The following is a 19,137-nucleotide window of genomic DNA, read 5'->3' on the forward strand; positions in this document are numbered from 1 at the left end:
AGATAAATCTTAAGAAAAGGAAGCGTTACAAGGAGAGAGATCTTCCATCCACTTGCTCACTTCCCAAGTGGTAGCAACAACCAGAGCTGGGCCCATCCCAAGCTGGGAGCCAGCAGCTTTTTCTGGGTCTTCCATGCAGGCACAGAAGCCCAAGCTCCTTGGGCCATCATCCTCTGCTGATTTCCTAGGTCATCAGCAGGGAGCTGAATCAGGATTATGGGACGCTGGCACTGCAGGCAGAGGACTAGCCTACCACACCACTGTGCTGGGCCCTCACAGTCCAATTTCTTTAACTGTATTTTTATGCAAAAACGTGCATATGTCTGCAGGTCTGTCTGTGCACCCCAGATGTGCTGCTTTTGACAGATAGCAGTTTTGTTATTAGCACCCTTAGGAGAAAAACCCACATCTCCTGGTAACCCTTCAAAGCCTTGGAGAGCCAGTCTTCCGCCCGTCTGGCTCGGCCTCCTGCCGTCCTCCGGCTGTCCTCCCTCACTCCCAGCCCTTCCCGCCCCAGCAAGGCCCAGTTCCAGAGGAGTTAGCTGGAGGAGGTTTAACTGGCCCAGCATTTGAAACCATGTATGTTAACAAGGCCAGGGCTGTGACAGGAGGTGGGTGGGGGTGTTGGGTGACGACTGCACGGGGCAGGGTCAGGAGCAACAGCAGCCTCCTGGGGTTAAGAGTGGTGGTGTCTGCTTATATAAGAAATCTGGAGGCAGCCCTGAACGCGGCCCGAAAAGGAGCTGCTGAGGTTGGAGGGGCCATCAATCAGGTGCCTTGAACAGGTGCAGGAGGCTGGGGCTGCTCTCTCGGCTGGGCTACTGGATCCGGTTACCAGCTCCTGAGGCTGAGGCCAGGGAGGTGCCCCAGGCCTGAGTCAGGGAAAAGAGCACCCGAGGTGACCAAGGAACTGCCCTGGGTATTGGATAAGAGGCTCATACCTGCCTCTCCACATGGGGAGGAAGGGAAACCTTGGAGCAGAAGCATGGGCATGGCCAGGGAACTGGGTAGCAGGGCCCACACCGCTGGCTTCCCTCAGTGAGCGCCCCAACTCCCAGGGATGAGTAGGGATCTTGCTGGAAACCTCTGTAGGGACTGGGGGCCCCACCAAGTCTGACTCTTAAGTGCAGCAGGTGCTCCCCCAATGCCCTGTCTCCAGCACTCATTGAGGTACACGGCAGCAGCCCCCACATATGCAAGGTGCACTTTGCAGGGTGGCTACCACGAGCCTTTGTGGGGTTCACCTGGAAGCAGGGAGCCAGATGCAGGGGGCGATGCCAAGTTCCTGTGCCTCCTGCCCCTCTAGGAACTACCCTGCGGCACTCTTAGCTCCCACAGCTTGCTGCTGGTGGCTGTTCTCCTGGCACCTGGGACTTGGGGCTGTGCACAAAACAACGTGGCCTTCATGCTCAGGTCCCACTGGGTCCAACACCACACTAGGAAGAGCTGCTGTGTAGAGCCACACCACCACACACGCACACACGTACACACACACATGAAAACCCCTCACAACAAATCTAACGGCAGCCTTCTGAGGCCCCTTGAAAAAAACTCCATGTGCAGGGAATCTGGGCAAACCAGCTTGTGTCCTGCAAAGGCCAGAGCTGAGCCAGTCTGAAGTTAGGAGTCAAGAGCTTCTCCTTAATTTCCCACGTGGGTGCAGAGGCCCAAGGACCTGGACTATCTTCAGCTGTTTCCTAGGCACATTAGCAGGGAGCTGGATCAGAAGTGGAGCAGCCAGGCCCGGCAGAGTAGCCTAGTGGCTAAAGTCCTTGCCTTGCATGTGCCGAGATCCCATATGGGCGCCAGTTCATATCCCGACTGCTCCACTTCCCTTCCAGCTCCCTGCCTGTGAAAGCAGTAGAGGATGGCCCAAGGCCTTGGGAACCCTATACCTGCATGGGAGACCCGGAAGAAGCTCCTGGCTTTGGATCAGCTCAGCTCTGGCCATTATAGCCACTTGGGGAGTGAACTAGTAGATGGAATATCTTTCTCTCTGTATCTCCTTCTCTCTGTAAATCTCACTTTCCTAAATAAATAAATAACTAAATAACTAAATAAATAAAAGTGGAACAGTCTGGACTTGAACTGGTGCCCATAGTGGATGCCAGTACCGCAGGTGACAGCTTTCTCCAATATGCCACCGTGCCAGCCCTTGGCTTTCTTCTCCATGTGTCACTGCCAGCTGTGGGCCAGACTCTCCTCACAGCCATCACTGTTGCCAGGGTAATGGGAGCTTCTCATTGGACAGGCCTGGGCTGTGGGCTCACCCTGGAGGGCCAGAAAGCAGGCTCAGAAGCCTCCAGCACACACACAAATCTAGCATGGCAGACGTAAATCAGGGTGCTGGGACTCAGAAAAGAGAGTGCATCTGGACAGGCCACAGTCCTCCTAGGGTCTGGCGGTAGGAAGCCAAATGTATCCAACTCATTCAACTTGTAAGATGGACCTAGGGGCCACTGTGGCACAGTGGGTGAAGCCCTGGCTTGGGAATCCCAGCAAACTGTATCAGGGTTCCAATTCAAGTCCCAGTTACTTTGTTTCCTATCCAGCTCTTGGCTAAGGCACCTGGGAAGGTTGCTGAAGATGGTTCAAGGCCTTGGGCCCCTGCCACCCAGGAAGGAGACCTGGATGACTTGGAAAGCAGTGGAAGGCTCTTGGGAGACCCGGCTGAAGCTCCTGGCATCTACGTGGCCCAGGCCTGGCCAGGGCAGCCATTTGAGAAGTGACCCAGCAGATAGAAGATTTCCTTGCTCTCTAACTCTGCCTTTCAAATAAATACATTTTAACAAGCTAACAAAACATCAATAAAACATTTTTAAAACGGAAGCAGGCACTGCAGGATTCTGACCACAATGAGATTGTGGTTAAAGAAAAAAGAAAAAACTGGGGATTGATGTGTTTTATGACTTCATTTATGTAAAGAATTGGGCAAAAAATAAGTTATCAGTCAGCACGGTGGTGACCCTCAGAGAAGGAAACGTGAGGGCAGCATGAGCAACCTCTTCTAAACTGAGTGTCACCAAACGGTGAAAAGCCCTCTGCCTCATCATCATCCTCACTGGTTGCTCAGCCCCGGCTGGGCGCTTCAGAGTGCTTTTCACGCAGGGCCTGCGAGGACTCAGCCTCAGAAGTCACACCGTGTCTCTTCCACCACACGCTCTGGGTGATCCGGGTCGCAGTGGTCAGTCCTGAATCCACACGAGTGGTCGCAGGCTCCACCTCTGAGTGGCACATGGTTCACAGAGGAGTGGACAAAGCTGCGAAAAGCGATTTAAAAAAAATACCATCATTATGGAATTAATTGACATAGTAATGAGTAACCAATATGTTAAAAGTAAATGCGAGTTCTTAACCACCTTCTGTTGGAGCTTTTAATTGATCGGGATGATACTCTGCTGGCTCTGTCTTCAGACCAGAGAGGGTATACCTAAGAAGCCGTTGAACTTGACTGGACAATAAGATGCTGGACTCTATGTTTGGTATATGCTTGCAATGGGGGAATCTCAACTGAACTTGAACTGTGGTTATGCAACAAGGTGGAGGAATCCACCATGGTGGGAGGGTTTGGGGAGGGGTGGGGAGAATCCAAGTACCTATGAAACTGTGTCACATAATACAATGTAATTAATGAATTAAAAATAACAAATAAATAAAAAAAAGAAAAAAAATACCAGCCAAAGGGAAGCAGGGACCAGAAGGGAGCCTGCAGGGGATGCTAGGGGCAACTCATTCTGGGGTGGTTTTTTTAGGGGGGAGGGGGAGGTGGGGTCAGAAGGGAGCTATGCAGAACTGGCTGCACAGTTCCTGAACTGCACCACTAAGTCACTTCTAGAGTCCTTGCACCTGCGGCTTCACTTGAACATTATCCTTCAGATCCCAGCTCTCCTGTCCTCTCTCCCACAAACCTGCAAGGGACAGCCTGTACCCCACCCCCCTCCACAACCTTACAAATTCTCAGCCCCACAGGGTCCGGGACTCCTCGCATGTAGCCCACATCACTGAACCGTCAGCCCACTCAAGACCAGACCTCCCAGTAAAATGCCGGCGAGTACACATCTCCTGGATATGTGTGCAGATACACCTATATGTTTCTGTGGCTTCTCTATTCTATTCTGTGAACATGCACAAGAGGAAACAAATACTGAAGTAGAAATGTCTATAGGGCGAAGGGCTCTCGGTAGACTTTCTAGTGATTTCTAGTATTTTCCTCTTCCTCAGTGGTTCATCTTGAAACATCCTAGAGAACCAGAACTTTCTACAGAGATCACAACTTTGACTTGTGAACTCCACGACAGTAGGCAATGGTTGTCCTGCTCACCTCAGGATCCCAGGCCACTGAATGGGATGTGAAAATGTACTCAACCATATGCCAAATTTAGGATTTGTGCAGCGTACAAAATGCATTAGTATACTCTAGTTTTAAAAAAAGACTTGGGGGGCCCGGCGGCATAGCCTAGCGGCTAAAGTCCTCGCCTTGAAAGCCCCGGGATCCCATATGGGCGCCGGTTCTAATCCCGGCAGCTCCACTTCCCATACAGCTCCCTGCTTGTGGCCTGGGAAAGCAGGAGAGGATGGCCCAAAGCTTTGGGACCCTGCACTGCGTGGGAGACCCGGAAGAGGTTCCAGGGTCCCGGCATCGGATTGGCGCGTACCGGCCCACTGCGGCTCACTTGGGGAGTGAAACATCGGATGGAAGATCTTCCTCTCTGTCTCTCCTTCTCTCTGTATATCCGGCTTTCCAATAATAATAAAATCTTTAAAAAAAAAAAAAGACTTGGTAACAAGACTGGAAAGGTGGCCTTTCTAGAGGCGGGTGTGACTCAGAGACATGGCAGACTAAGCCACTGCTCTACACACATGCATCCCACACTGGCATACCCAGGTTTGAGTCCTGGCTACTCCACTTTCAGTCCAGCTTCCCAAGCTTTGTGGGCCACTAGTGTGGATCCTGGCAGACGTCTGTGGGGCAAGGGGGCAGCAAATGACAGTTCGGGTGATTGAGTTTCTGTCACCCTTGTGGGAAACCCAGAAGGAGTTCCAGGTTCCTGGCTTCTGTCTGGCCCAATCTTAATTATGGTGGATAGTTGGAGTGTGAACCAGTAGCTGCAACATGTCTCTTTCCCTACCTTTCAAACAAATTAAAAAAAAAAGTTCTTTACCCCAAACATTTCAAGGATATTAGAGAAAAAGAGTCAGTATTAAGTGTGGAGGCTTGACACTGTAATCCACATCTGGCTCTCCTGACAGGTGCAGGTTCAGCCTGTGACAGTGGCTGGAGAGTGGAGAGAAAGCAACAAAAAGAGACGGGCGCCATGCAGTTCTTGGTGATGGATCACAACTGACTGTAAAAAGAGGAGGCACCGTGCAAGCCTCTTCTTACAAATACTGGGATCCCATATTAGTGCTGGTCATGTCCCAGCTGCTCCACTTCCCATCCAGCTCCCTGCTTGTGGCCTGGGAAAGCAGTAGAGGATAGCCCAAAGCCTTGGGACCCTGCACCTGCATGGAAGACCCAGAAGAGGCTCTTGGCTTCCAATCAGCTCAGTTTTGGCTATTACGGCCATTTGCAAAGTGAACCAGCAGATAGAAGATCTTTCTGTCTCTCCTCTCTTTGTAAATATGTGCTTTTCCAATAAAAAAATATTATTTTTAAAAAGTATGGAGGGGTCCAATTTTGAAATTCTGAAACTGGAGCCTAAGAAGCTTATAGTTTGATAAATTTTGGAAAGCTGAGCAGCTGGAGCCACATGGAGCAGCAGTAATCTGGCCCACAGCCCCATTGGGTGCCCACCAGCCAAGGGTACCATCTGGACGCCTAGCAGTAGGCCTTCAGACAACTGCAGTGGCACGAAGGTCTCTAAGCCGAAATTACCTTACTGAACCCAGTCCACCTAGGCAGGACCATGGGATAACGACAGTCCTAAAACATTTGGGATTTAATGTATGTGACTGCAACCATCAGTTGCCTCTGATGACTTCTGGAATATAGGAAACTCACCCCCATCTGCCCCTCCCAATCTTCCATATATGATTGCCATGCGAGAATTCCCTGAAGGGGAATGGGCAGACACAGCATGGCATGCCCAGCAGCCGGCAGGACCAGCCATAGCCATCTGTGATCTCCTTGGGGCATTGCTCAGTAAAATGGAGAACCTGGAACCAGACTGAGGGAGACAGGACACTTCAAAGCCCCCAACTAGGGCCTGGCACCCCAACATGTCAGCTATAGCAGACTCCTCCTGTCAATGTGGAGACACAGCAGGGCACTCAGACCCAAAAGACTTCACCAAAGGAAATGCTTCATTTTACACAGGAGCCAGGGTTGTTCAACTCCATCATTCATTGGCTCAAGCTTTATACATCTTCTGCTGTGCTTCAACAGAAACTTTCAAAGTATGCACAGAAACAGGCTGTCAGGCACAATGCTAGAGGCTGGAGACAGAGTACAAGCAAAAACAAAGTTCCTTAGGAGCTGGGGGACATTACGTGGGCCCTTTTTCTTTTCTGCCTGGCCATTGTGTGCGACACCTGCATACCCTTCTTACCTAGCCCACCTCGGTGTAAGTGGGGATGGGGAATGTTGGGACAGAGAACTTGTTCCAGCCCATTCCCTCACCCTCTAAGGAAAACTCAACCTCACTAAGGTCCAATTCACATGCACTCAGGTTGATTCATTTTTTTTTTTTTTTAAAAAGAACTATTTTTAATGGAAAAGCAGATTTACAGAGAAGGTGAAACAGAAAGATCTTCCCTCTGCCAGTCCACTCCCCAAATAGCTGCAACAGCCAAAGCAGAGCTGATCCGAAGCCAGAAGACAGGAGATTCTTCTGTGTCCCCCATGTGTGTGCAGGGTCCCAAGGTTTTGTGCTGTCCTGCACTACTTTTGCAAGAAGCTGGAAGCGAAGCGGAGTAGCTGGACTAGAACTGGCGCTGGCTGGCAGAGGACTGGCCTGTTGAGCCACTTCGCCAGCCTCTGGAAGATATGTTTTAAGTGGACAATGTGATAAATCCCAAAAGGTTCTCTCATCCTTTGCTATTTTTATGCTATCTTTGGTTGCCTGGTTGTTTCCTTTAGCTTGGCTTTGAGTCTCCCACACCCCCCACACCCCAACCCACTGAAGCGGAATCCATGTTGGAACAAGACCCCAGGGCACTTGGGTACCCACTCAAGTGGGAGACAACTGAACCACCTGGCACACTTCCTATTACTCATGATAAATGCTCAACTGGTAAGCTGGGCAGCCACCCACTCACTCACTCACTCACTCACTCATTCAGCACAGATACTGGGTGCACCTGCCAGTACTGGGGACCCTGCAGGTTTGAGGACAGACTGATAGCTGCCGGAGGGATTTTGCCTGATTCATGTTTATTCAAGGACACAAATCTTCCAATCGCTGCCTCATTCCCCAAATTCCCCTAACAGCTGGACCAGGCCAAGGCCAGGAGCCAGTGTAGGTGGTGACAGGGATCCAGGCCCTGTGTCATCACCCACAGCCTCCTATGGTATGCACTGGCAGTAAGTCCCAGGCCAGAAGCTGGGACTCAAACCCAGGCACTTAGACGATAGCTGTGCTGTCCCAGGCAGATGTTTGGGTCCACTCACTCTAAGATTTGCCCTTTGTGCATCCTTCAGTCACACCAATGTATTGTATTCCAGTGAGCACATAACCCATCTGTTTATCCATTTTTAAAAAGAGATTTAGGGCCCAGCATGATAGCCTAGTGGCTCAAGTCCTCGCCTTGAATGCACCGGGATCCCATATGGGCATCAATTCTAACCCCGGCGGCCCTGTTTCCCATCCAGCTCCCTGCTGGTGGCCTGGAAAAACAGTCAAGGACAGCCCAAAGCCTTGGGACCCTGCAACCATGTGGGAGACCCGGAAGAAGCTCCTGGCTTCTGGCTTCTGATTGACTCAGCTCCAGCCATTGCAGACGCTTGGGGAGTGAATCATCGGACGGAAGATTTTCCTCTATCTCTCCTTCTCTCTGTATATCTGCCTTTCCAATAAAAATAAATAAATCTTTAAAAAAATTTATTTATTTGGGGAGAGAGGTATCTATTTTCCATCTACCGGTTCCCTCCCCAAATGGCCACAATGGCCAGTGTTAAGCCAGGTCCCAGCCAGGAGCCTGGAACTCCATCTGGGTCTCCCATGTGGGTGCAGAGGCCCAAGCCCTGAAGCCATCTGCCATTGCCTTCCCAGCTGGGCTGCTGTCTGGGTAGCCCAGCCAGGCTCCCCTGCCTCGTGCCATGTTCTGAAGATCCCGTGATGACCTGCACAGACCCGGTCGCTCTCCTTACTGACTTCCCGGTGCCAGGAGGGGGAAGGAACATGCACGTGCTGATATCACACATGACCACAGCTAGGAAGGGGAGCTAAGGAAACTCAGAGCAGAACCCCAGGCTTCCCTGGGGGCCCACCTGGAGGAGACTTGAAGAATGGAATTAGCTGTGGGGATAAAAGCGAGACAGACTGAGGTGCTCCCCCAAAGAGGGAAACACATGTAAAATGCTTAGGAGTGACAATGACAGTCATGGAGCTGCAAACAGAAATCTAGTTTTCCCACACTAAAAAAAAAGGAACACGTGAGAAATATTTTAATAATAGTTTATTATTTATCTCAAGATATCCAAAATACTGCCATATTGATGTGATAAATCTAAAAACCTTGAGGGGTCTCTGGTTCACACCGGCCACAGGCCAGAGTAGTCAGACCCAGGCAGCTCCAAGCACTGGCCTCCAGGAGGAGCTGTTGAGAGGCAGGGTCCCAGGGGTCATCATCCCCACCACCCTGACCCACCGAAGGGAAATCCATGTTGGAACAAGACCCCAGGGCACTCAGGTGCCCACTGAGGTCGGAGACAACTGAGTCCCGTGGTGCACCAGGCACACTTGTGTGGCTTCCTATTACTCATGATAAATGCCCAGCTCACCAGCTCACTCAGCACAAGTACTGGGCGCACCTGCCGAGTGACCGGCACTGCTGGGGACCCTGCAGGTTTGAGGATACACTGATGGCTGCCTGAGGGAGCTCCCAGACAGGCAGCCAATGAATGACTCCCTGACTAGGATGCACACGAAATGCTTAACCCGAGGCTGCTGTGTGTGACAAGCGTCCAGGGTGGCCTGACCTGGTAGGAAGGGAGAGGGATCCAGAGAATATCCCAAATAAGGGAAGAGGCCGTGACAGTGGCAAGAAGCCACAAGCGGATTACATGTCCTGCTTGGCTGCCAGCTCAGTCTGCCCTGCTAGGAACAAGTCAGGCCTCAGGGCGACATGGAGAGCCACCTGCCGGCTAAGGTTACATCCAGTGTGCCAAGGTGCGCCCCACCGTGTGCAGGCGCACCAGGACCTAAGCTTCACCGTGCACAGGGGCACCAGGGATCGAGTCCCTTACCGCGCGCATGTGCATCAGGGATCAAGTCCCTCACCGTGCGCACGCGCGCCAGGGTCCGAGTCCCTCGCCGTCCGCAGGTGCACCAGAGAGCAAGCCCCTTACTGTGCACAGGCGCACCAGGGTCCGAGTCCCTCACCGCGCGCAGGCGCACCAGGGATCAAGACTGCCCCCGCACTTGGAAAACTGGGAAAAAAGGAAGATTCAGGCAGCTCGGTAACATGCCAGCCTGGGAATGAGTTAAGGACTTATGGGTTGTCTTTTCTTTAAAAAGCAAAAAAAGCACGGACGAAAACGAAAAGGAAAGGAAGGGATAAAGGATATGGGTTAGGACAATCACTGCCTGGGGACTTTTCTCGCTGCATCTTTGTGTATTCCTGGAGTCTAAGAAATGCTAAGCAATATTTTTCTTTACAAATAACTAGGGATGCTGCAAAGGGCCTGAGGAGGCAGAAAGGAACGTAGTTGAAGCCTCTCTTCTGAAAGGAAGCAGCAATGCCCTCAGCAGGTGGCTGCCTTGGTCACAATTTGGAGGCAGCTGGCATGGTCAGGGAAGTGTGCACGTGTCTAGTTAACTCTGCTTCAGGAACAGACCTGGCGAAGGGAGGGCTGCAGGGGCCCACAGAAACAGGAAATTAAGGGCGACAGCTGGGTGGCACTCAGGGGATCCTGGTGGGCAAACAGGAGGAGTCCCAGGACTGCCTGGGCCCCTGGAGTGTAGAGGGGTCACTTCTGAGATGAGCTGAAAGAAGTTGGGGAAGAGCAGGCTTGGAATTGGGGTCCTGGTGAGAGTTGGGGGCCTTTGAGGATCACAGGGTAGAGAGGGGGTGGAGTGGAGGATCAGAGGCTTCAGGACTCCCCAGGTCTGGGGGTTCAGAGACAAGGTCAGAGAGTACCTCACTGGTCCATGCACATGAAACAGGTTAAGAAAGAGGGTGGATGGCCCAGGAGGAGTGGCGGGTGAGAAGACAGCTGAGCCCCTATGGTGAAGGGGCCGCAGGAGGCAGAGCCTGCAAAGCTGCAATGTGTGGGAGAGACGGGGGTTGGGGGGCAGAGCACCAGCCACTTCTGCTAAGGTGGCCACTGAGCCAGGAATTACCAGGACAGCAGGGGGGCAGGTGAGCACAGAGCAGCCTGGGTTAGGGACAGAACTAGTAGTAAGAGCCCACACCGACCCATAAGCATCACGCGTCCCTGCAGACAGGAAGCAAGGACTGTGAGTGGACCAATCCAGGGACAAAGCTCCCATGCAGCATTCCAGATAATGCAGAGGAAGCAAGTGGGGGAGCAGTTCTCCCTCGACCATACCCCATTTATCCCCATGAAGGTGGGACGTACCCCCCTTCCCTTTAGGAATTCTCCCGTGACCCCTTGTTCTCAGAACAAGAACATTCCAGACAGAACTTCCACCGTCACGCCCTGGACACCAGAATCCCGCCCCCCCCCCCCCCACACGCCCCCACAGCGTACATCCACACCACAGGATGCTTCCCGCGACCGCCTCCGCCGACACCTGCCTGCTTCCCGGTCTCCGGAGCCCTCCTCGGCACGCCCCACACCGCTCCCCTGCTCCAGCGAGCACACCTGCCTCTCCCACCGCCTTGGTTTCAAGCGAGCCAGCCAGTGACGACCGAGGGAAGGGTCGTTTCAGGCCTCACCACACGGCCCGCTGGAGCTCAGCGAGACCCTAACCTGCCAACTCCTGGCGACCCGCCCGGGTGGGGGACCCACCTTCCACACGCCTCGGCCAACACCTGCACAAGCCACGACCGAAACACCCAATCACCGACTTCTCTCCGTCTACGGGCTGCCTCCAACATCCGGTGCCTGGCTGCCTCTGCGCGCCTATTGGCCGCCTGAGCACTCGCTCCCGAACGAACAGAGAGAATTCTGGTCTTTGTATTTCTCTAAGTCGAGGGCGGGACAAAAAGTGACGACCAGGAGAAACTCCATTTCCCGAGAAGCGCTGCAGCTCCGTCTGGGAGAAGGCACCCTTGGGGGCAGGCATTCCTGGACTGGCCTCACGGGGGACCCGCAGCTTCCAAATTGTCCTGAAAAAGGCATCACCTGAAACCCAGGGAATATCTTTCTGCCTGAAAATTTCAAAGCGCTTGGCTGTGTAATTTCAAAAGGTGGGTCCAGCTAGGGTGGGGTGGAGGTGTCAGGTCTGCGCATAGCCCACCTGCTCCCCACGGCGCTGCGGGAGCTTGCTAAGTGCACTAGGCGCACAAGGGTCGGGCAAGCAGCCACGCCTGTGCACACTGTCCAGGGCCTGGCGTCCTAGGCCACGACCCAGTGTTTCCTGCACCCAGGCCAGAGCTGGGCCGCCCCCCTTGCTGGGTCTGGGTTTCAGCCAGGGAAGGGGCAGTGTGAGCCGGGATACTATTCAGATGTCTGTCTAGATCTCTGTGGCCCCACCTTCCCTGCGGCCACACCAGGGCCTTCTGGCATTCCCTCCCCACACAGCCTTCCCCATGGCGCCTGGGAGGGCCTGGTTGGGGGAGCCCAGGCCCTGCACACTCTCAGGCAGGCGTGTGAGAAAGCTCTTTACTGGGGAGTACAGCGAGGAGGAGCAAGGCCATCTCCCCCTACCTGCCCCCACCCCCTCCTAGGGCCCTGGGGTGAGGGAAGTCTCCCCTCCACCGGCCCACCACTGTCTTTGGTACAATAAATAGAAAACGAGGGAGGAGGAGACGAGCGTCCAGTCCTTAGTGGGGAGGGTCTGCCCAAACCCCTCTCCTTGACCCCCTGCCCCAGGCCCCGATCAGTGCAGGCTTCACCCACCCCAGCTGGGTAGCAGCAATTCCAGTCAAGGAGATGAGGGTGGGAGCCCAGGGCCCCCAGATGGGGGAGGGTATGGCTTCAGGGGGCCCCAGGGAGGGGGCAGGGTCATGAGCTGGCTGCTGTGGTGCTCTGGGGCACACCCCGGAGGCCCAGGCGAGGCCCCAGGGCCCCAGCGGTGGTGGCAGGATCATCTGGGGCCTGGGGTGGGAGAGGTGGACGCCCTCCCGTCATCCGAGTCCGGAGGGCTGAAGCGGCTGGGTGCTGGGGAGTGGGCGCCGGGTGAGGCGGGGAGCAGTCCAGAGGGCCACTGGCCAGGCTCACATCCATCAGCTCCGGGGGTGGCGGTGAGGTTGGCGACGGGGGTCGACCAAGGCATCGGGGCTGGGGGGGTAACTGGGCCCCGGGACCCGGCAGTGACGAGGCAGAGGTGAGGGCTTGATGAGTCTTGTGGGGCACATCACCCCCTGCCCAAGGGCGCAGCGGCTGAGAGGGTGGTACCTGAAGGAGAGCAGGGGGGCACTGGGTGATGGAGCCCCAAGCCCCGCAGGCCCAGGCACCCTGCCCTCCCCGGGACGTGGCCAGACTCCAGTACCTGGGGGCTGTTCATCTCACAGTCGCTGATGGGCGGTCCCGGGCCCCCACAGTAGCGGTTGCTGTAGCGGTAGGCCCGGTTGTCACTGGAGGAGCCACTGGAGCCACCTGCAAGCCACAGGAGAGGCCATGGTTGAGGGAGACCATAGTTGGGCTTGGGGGCAGCTGCCTTAGTCTGCCCGCTGGCCCTGGGGCCTAGGTCTGGGGGCCTGTCTGCAGGAGCTGGCCTGATTTTTAACATCTGGGGTCAGGGTTCAGCACTAGCTTTAAAGACACAGTCAGCCTTCAGCACCTGACCATACACCCAGCTTTGGAAATTCTGTCAGAGTCGACTGCAACTCTTCCCTCCTCCCCACACGCCCTATTTTTGAGTGTGATATTAGGGGTTGCTTCAGAGTGACTGTGTTAAGGCCCAGGCCCCATGTAGGCCGGGCAGCAGCCACTCTGGGCAATGGGCACCCACCCGAGCTGGAGATGGAGCTGGTGGTGCTGGAGGAGGGGCAGGTGTCAAGGGCTGCGGGTGAGCTGGAGGCACTGCTGCCTGCCGGGCCCGTGTTGGTGGCCTCGTCGGCCGTGCGCCGGAAGAAGCCATGCTGCAGGGCGCCCAGAGGGCTGATGCGGGCGGCGGGCTCGTACTCCAGCATGCGCAGCACCAGGTCCTGGAAGCGGAGGTAGTCGGCGGGGCTGTGGCCCGGCTCCCCGCCCGCCGGCCCCCGGGCCCGCCCGTCTGCACGCCCAGCACCTCCTGCAGCCGCCGTGTCCCGGGGCCCTGGTAATCCTGGCAGGGAGGGGGTGGGAGGGGGGGCAAGAGAGTGGCCGTCAGTGGGCAGGAGGGGCAGGGAATCACACACGGGGAAACAGAGAGAAGGTGGAGAGAGAGAGGCTGAGAGAAGCTGGGGGGGTAGGGTGGGCAGGGAGGGGGAGCAGACAGACAAGGGGAAGAGGAAGGAGGGGAGAGACATCAGGGCAGCGAGGCAGGAAGAGAGAACCCCAAGTGTGAGAGAGTGAGGGGCCGCCCAGGGCAGGAGGAGTGGCGTGGGGCAGGGGCCGCACCTTCCTGAGTTCCTTTGTTCTTCGTAGGGTCCAGCCACCCCCAGGCAGGCGCTCAAAGTACTTGCGAGCCTTGGGGGCCTGGTCCAGCATGGGGGCTGGTGGGATGCCCAGCACTTCCACAATGCGGTTCATCTGGTCCACCTGCGAGCGGCCAGGGGTCAGGGTCAGCATCATGGAGCTAGCCAGGCTGCCCCCTCCTCCAGCCCCCTCCAGCACAGCACTTCCTGGGGCCAGCCGGGCTCCCCCTCTTCCTGGGGCACACCTCATTGGAGCCGCTGAAGAGGGGCTCTCCGGTGTGCATCTCCACCAGGATGCAGCCCAGGGACCACATGTCAATGGCCAGGTCGTAGGGCGTGCCCAGGAGAACCTCAGGCGAGCGGTTAGAAGCGGCTCTGGATGTACTGGTAGATCTGTGGGGAGGGCTTGGTGGTCAGGGCTCATGGTCTCCCAAAAGTCACTGCCACCATCTCACTCAGCAATGCCCCGGTCACTGCAGGCCTCGTCCATCCGCATCTCCACCCTAGGTCCTGGCCTTCAGACCCTCTTGGTCACCAGTGAGAAGTTGGCAGCCAGTGAGTGCCTCTCACACGCAGCTGCAACACCCAAGAAGCCCCTCACCTCCATCCCCAGCTCTAGGAGCACAAGACAGCACTGCAAGTTCACCCAGCCTTCTGGCAGCTAGTCCCACCTCTGCTGCTGTCACGCCCCAGTGACCCCACCCACAGTGACCCCGCCCCAGCTGCTGCCCCACCCACACGGGCCCCACCCATGTTGATGCCACCCTGGGGGGCCTCACCCGCTGGCCCAGCTGGCAGGAGCTGCCAAAGTCCACGATCTTGATGGCACTGCGCTTGGGGTTGCAGAGCAGGATGTTCTCGGGCTTGAGGTCGCAGTGGATGATGCTGAGCTCGGGCGTGGCCAGGAAGAGCAGCGCTGTGCACAGCTGCTGCGCCAGCTTCCGCGTCAGGTTCAGCGAGACACCACGGAAGTGCGTGTTGCGCAGGAGGTCATACAGGTTGTAGGACAGCAGCTCAAACACCAGGCACAGGTGGTTCCGGAACATGAAGTGGCGCTTTAGGTGCACTGCGGGGGAGGAGAGACCTGGGCTCAGAGGGATGCAGGGAGAAACGCCTCTGCCTCAGGGAGCCAGCTGCTCCTTGTGGTATTTTTATAACTGGATTTACACCGGAAGTTCAATCTCTTCTCCTGTCAAACCTTCCCGGGAAAGCACAGAGAAAAGTTTCCTTAGCTAAAGGCGGTCTTCAAGGCATTCCACACTGCCTCCCCAACTCTGTAACACAGTTTCCAGCTCACTGTGTTGGGGCCAAGGATTGGTACATTTTCCTTTCAAAAGGCAGAAAGTTCTACAACTCTGCTTTCTCTAACCAGAATGAGAACAGACAAGGATATATATTGAGACGCTCTGCAGTCATCTCCTGGCTCTGTGTCACCAGATGCCCCTTCCCTCCCAGTCTGCGTGGAGTACTAGCAGCCGGCTGGCCCCTGGTGGGTGCTCAGCATGCGCTCTCAGCCGCGCAGCCCCGGCCTGTGCCTCCCTCACCTATGTAGTACTTCATCTCCGTGTCATGCTGGTTCATGAGCTCCAGCAGCCGCAGTTCTATCTGCGCCTGGTTCAGGAAGGCCTTCTTGTTCTTAATGATCTTGATGGCCACCAGCTCCTGGGTCTGGTGGTCGTAGGCTTTCACCACCTGTTGGGGCAGTGCAGTCAGCACGTGGGGCAGGTGGGCACAGGGCAGAGCTGGACAGGGCTTCTGTTTCTGCGGCCAGCAGGCCCTATCATTATGCGTCCAAGCTGAGTGTTCATCACCAAGCATGCACAGGTGTGGAAGGGGCATAAGACAACCCAGCCACCCTAGGTGCAAAGTCCCATTATTTGCAGTATTTCGCAGAAGAAACTAGGGCACGAGGAAAGTGACTGGGTAGGGAGCGCACCCTGCATGGAGTAGCCCTGAGAGCCAGGGTCCCCTAAGTGTGGCCCTGGCTTGTGTCCACACCTGGCCAAAGGAGCCTTTGCCGATGAGTGAGTCGATCTCGTAGCGCTCTAGCCAGCGCTCGCCACTGCGCACGATGTAGTCATGGTTGTCGTCGTCATAGCCGTGGTTCAGGACCTTCTTCTCCTTCTTGGTGCTCGGGTCCTGGGGTGGCGCCTGCTGGGCCCGCCGCTTCTTCTTGGCATAGTACACCTGCCCAGCCGGCCAGGAGACAAGCAAGTACAGTGAGTGACCAGCGGTGGCAGACAGCTGGGGGGGTCCCTTCCACCCCACCCAACCCCAGGGTCTACCTCGTTGATGTGCTTGTAGGTCTTGATGAGGTCCACAGAAAGCTTGCGCAGGGGGGCTGAGGTGGCATCCCGGAAGGCCAGGGGTGGCCTTCGAGGCAGCAGCCGCACATCAGGCAACGCCTGCCGGGCAGGACGGGTGGCGGACACTGAGCTGTGTCTTCAGCTCACACGTGTGTATGTGCTCACACACATACACACAGCTACTTGCCTGGCTCCCCTACTAGAACAGAAATCCCCCAAGGATAGAGCACCCCACCTTGTCCACCCTGCCCCTCCGGTGCCCGGAGCAGGGCCTGGCACACAACACATGTTATTAGAGGACTAATGAATGCGTGTGTGCAGCTAATAAGAGACCTTCAAAAAGGTCTTGGAAAAATGTGATGAAGGTTAGTTTATTTTGGTGGTATTAATTACTTTTTCAATCGGTATACCTTTTTCCTATTCCTAATGGGAATTTTTCCCTAACAGCTTTCTGAAGGGCTCTTTACTGTGTGGACTTCTAACATTTTTGACAGCCAAACTTACTTTCTTGTTTTCATATTCCTTGGACACCTCACTTTGCCTCATATCCCCAACTTGTGACCCAGCACCCTGGTCAGCTTCCTCACACCACCCCCCTCCTCTCCCAGCTGCAGTGGAGGGGGTATGTGGGATCATCGATTGTCAGGGAGAACCGGACTGCCCCATAGAGCCCATCAGCCTGAGGCCTGTCCTGGCGGCTGGTACCCCCATCTCGTTGAGAGACGTCCCATCTCGTTGAGAGACGTCCCATCTCAATTCCCTGTCATCCCTGAGGGTGGTGCCTACCCTCACCCTCCCAGCCAGAGCAACCCTGCCCAGTTCTTTCACGCCAGGGCTCCTAGGTCTGGCAGTGGCGCCTCACGCCCCCCTCCACCTTGTGTCAGATTCTGCATTTCAGAGCCATCTTCAGAGGGCTTCACCCTCTCCCTCAAGGCCCTTAGGCTCAACTCTGCTCTTGTTCAACTCCCTGCAGGCCCCCAACCCTGGACTCCTTTTTCTCACATTAACTGGGTATTGACCACATGCCAGGCACCATTCTCAGCACTTACACGCGTGGGATTACCTTGTTTAATCTTCACAACCCTGGGAAGCAGGCAGTAACTGGTCCCATTTTACAGACTAGAAAACTGACACCAGGCTGTGAAGCCAGGCTCTCCCACTCCTCACTGCCCCGATTGCAGGCACATGCCATTCCCTTGGGACCTGTCACACCCCAGAGGAGTAAGGAACCAGGTGAACACATACCTGCGTGTGCTCCTGGGGCCCTGGGAAGCCAGAGAAGGGACCATGGCCTGGTGGGACGGCCATGGTGGGCTCAGAGGGCCGCAGGGGTGCGAGGCCTGGAGCGGGAGCCCGGCCGGGGGGCGCCTTCTCGCATCCTGCACCTCGGCTGCCACCGCCGCTGAGACCTGGGAGTAGATGGGAGGCAAGCAAACAGCATGGAACTAAGCGACATGTACAGCAGTGCCAGGCAGGGCAGGGCAGGGCTGGGGGGGGGCACAACAGAGCAGCAGGCAGCAACAAAGGGGGGGGGGCAGCAGAGAGAAGGGGCAGGCAAGTGGGACAGACCCCCTCAACAGATGAACAGATGACCGCACACACAGAGCCCCAGAACAGAGAGCAGGCAGGGGCTGGGGGTGCAGGCCAGAACAAGGACAGAAGGACACCAATAAACAGAGGAGGGAAAGAAGAAATGAGAGAAAGCGCACACCATGCGGGCAGTGCAGGTTTGCTCCCCCCCCCCCTCACGGCTCCCACAGGCCCTCCTGCAAGATCCCACCCCTCTGTAGTCTGAACAGCAAGAGCCGGGCTTGTCCCACAGCCAAGTTTCTGTTTCAACATCCCCCTCCCGATGGACCCCCATGCCACACACACTCCTCCCCTTTCATCAGAGCTAAGCTGCTACAGGCCTTGGAAACTACACTGGGGTCCTTCGGGGATCCCCAACCACACCAGGGTGCCCCAAGAACCCGGACAACAGACACCTACCCCCGTGCTCCCGTGAAGACGCACCTTTCCAGGGTGGGGGACTCTATGCAGTCATGCCAGGCCTCTTCCCCACATCAGGCCGTCCCCCCGCCCCCAGACCTCAGTCTACTTTCCTGCTGTCACTCCAAGACGCCCTCCTGATCAAGGCGCACCCTTCCTGATGGATGTGAAGGAGGCAGGGAGCCATCTGCTGTTCTCCTCTACAGTGGATCCTTTCCCTCCCCCCCCCCACCCTACCCAATATTCTGACTAGGGCCCCTTCTCCAGTTACCCCGCTCTAGGATCAATCCACTGCCGTGTCCGTTCCTAGAAGGCCCCAACAAACAAATCCCCGAATATCACACAGGGTTTTCCACTCTCAATGCATGGACCACAACAAAATTCTCTGCTCATGGGCTCCCCCCTCCCCTCCAACGTCAGACCTTTCTCCTTGCCACACCTGCCACTTCAGGACCCCTACACTCCGCAAACTCTCCCCTCCCAATTTTTCGCCCAGGCCTTCCACAGTCTCTCCCAGCCTCCACCCCTACCAGGGTCAGGGCTGGCCTGGGACCCACGGGGGGCTGGGGAGCGGTGGGGCCCCCAGTGGGGTGGGCGAGCGGCCAGCATGGCGGTGGCGGCGGCAGCAGCTGTGCTAAGGCGGCCGCCTGTCCCTGGACTGGCCAGGCCCGGCAAGCCCCGCGGCGGGGAGGGCAAGCAGGACAGGCGGCCCGGTGGGTGACAACAGCAGCCTCCGCCGCTGCCGCCGGGGGTGGGGAGAGCAGAGAACCAGGGTCATCCCAGGCCATGAGGGGGAAGGGGAGAGCAGGTGGACGGACGGGGGAGGGGCTGGTCAGCCCTCACCCCACCCGGCCCGCCCCGAGCGGCCACCGCCCCCAGGGACCCCGGCGGCCCGCCCCGGCAGGCGGGGTCTGCCCGAGCTTGGCAATCTGCACCTGCCATGGCAACAACCGCGCCATTGGCCACTGCCGCCAAGAGCTTAGCCAATCGCAGC

At 56.3% G+C, this 19,137-nt stretch overlaps 1 protein-coding gene across 1 annotated transcript; it reads right to left on the reverse strand.

The window, feature by feature from the left end:
- Window positions 1-11,936: 11,936 nt before the first annotated feature.
- DYRK1B (dual specificity tyrosine phosphorylation regulated kinase 1B) lies at window positions 11,937-19,053 on the reverse strand. Its single transcript, XM_004599706.2, is given in 13 exon segments — window positions 11,937-12,685; window positions 12,780-12,886; window positions 13,242-13,481; window positions 13,484-13,556; window positions 13,832-13,972; window positions 14,094-14,213; window positions 14,215-14,241; window positions 14,628-14,914; window positions 15,393-15,540; window positions 15,847-16,035; window positions 16,134-16,253; window positions 17,400-17,563; window positions 18,674-19,053. Coding segments are annotated over 13 exon segments (2,088 nt in total). The 5' UTR covers window positions 18,753-19,053; the 3' UTR covers window positions 11,937-12,292.
- Between the last annotated feature and the right edge of the window lie 84 nt (window positions 19,054-19,137).

The sequence above is a fragment of the Ochotona princeps genome, chromosome 16, assembly GCF_030435755.1.
Source record: "Ochotona princeps isolate mOchPri1 chromosome 16, mOchPri1.hap1, whole genome shotgun sequence".
Classification (NCBI taxonomy): domain Eukaryota; kingdom Metazoa; phylum Chordata; class Mammalia; order Lagomorpha; family Ochotonidae; genus Ochotona; species Ochotona princeps.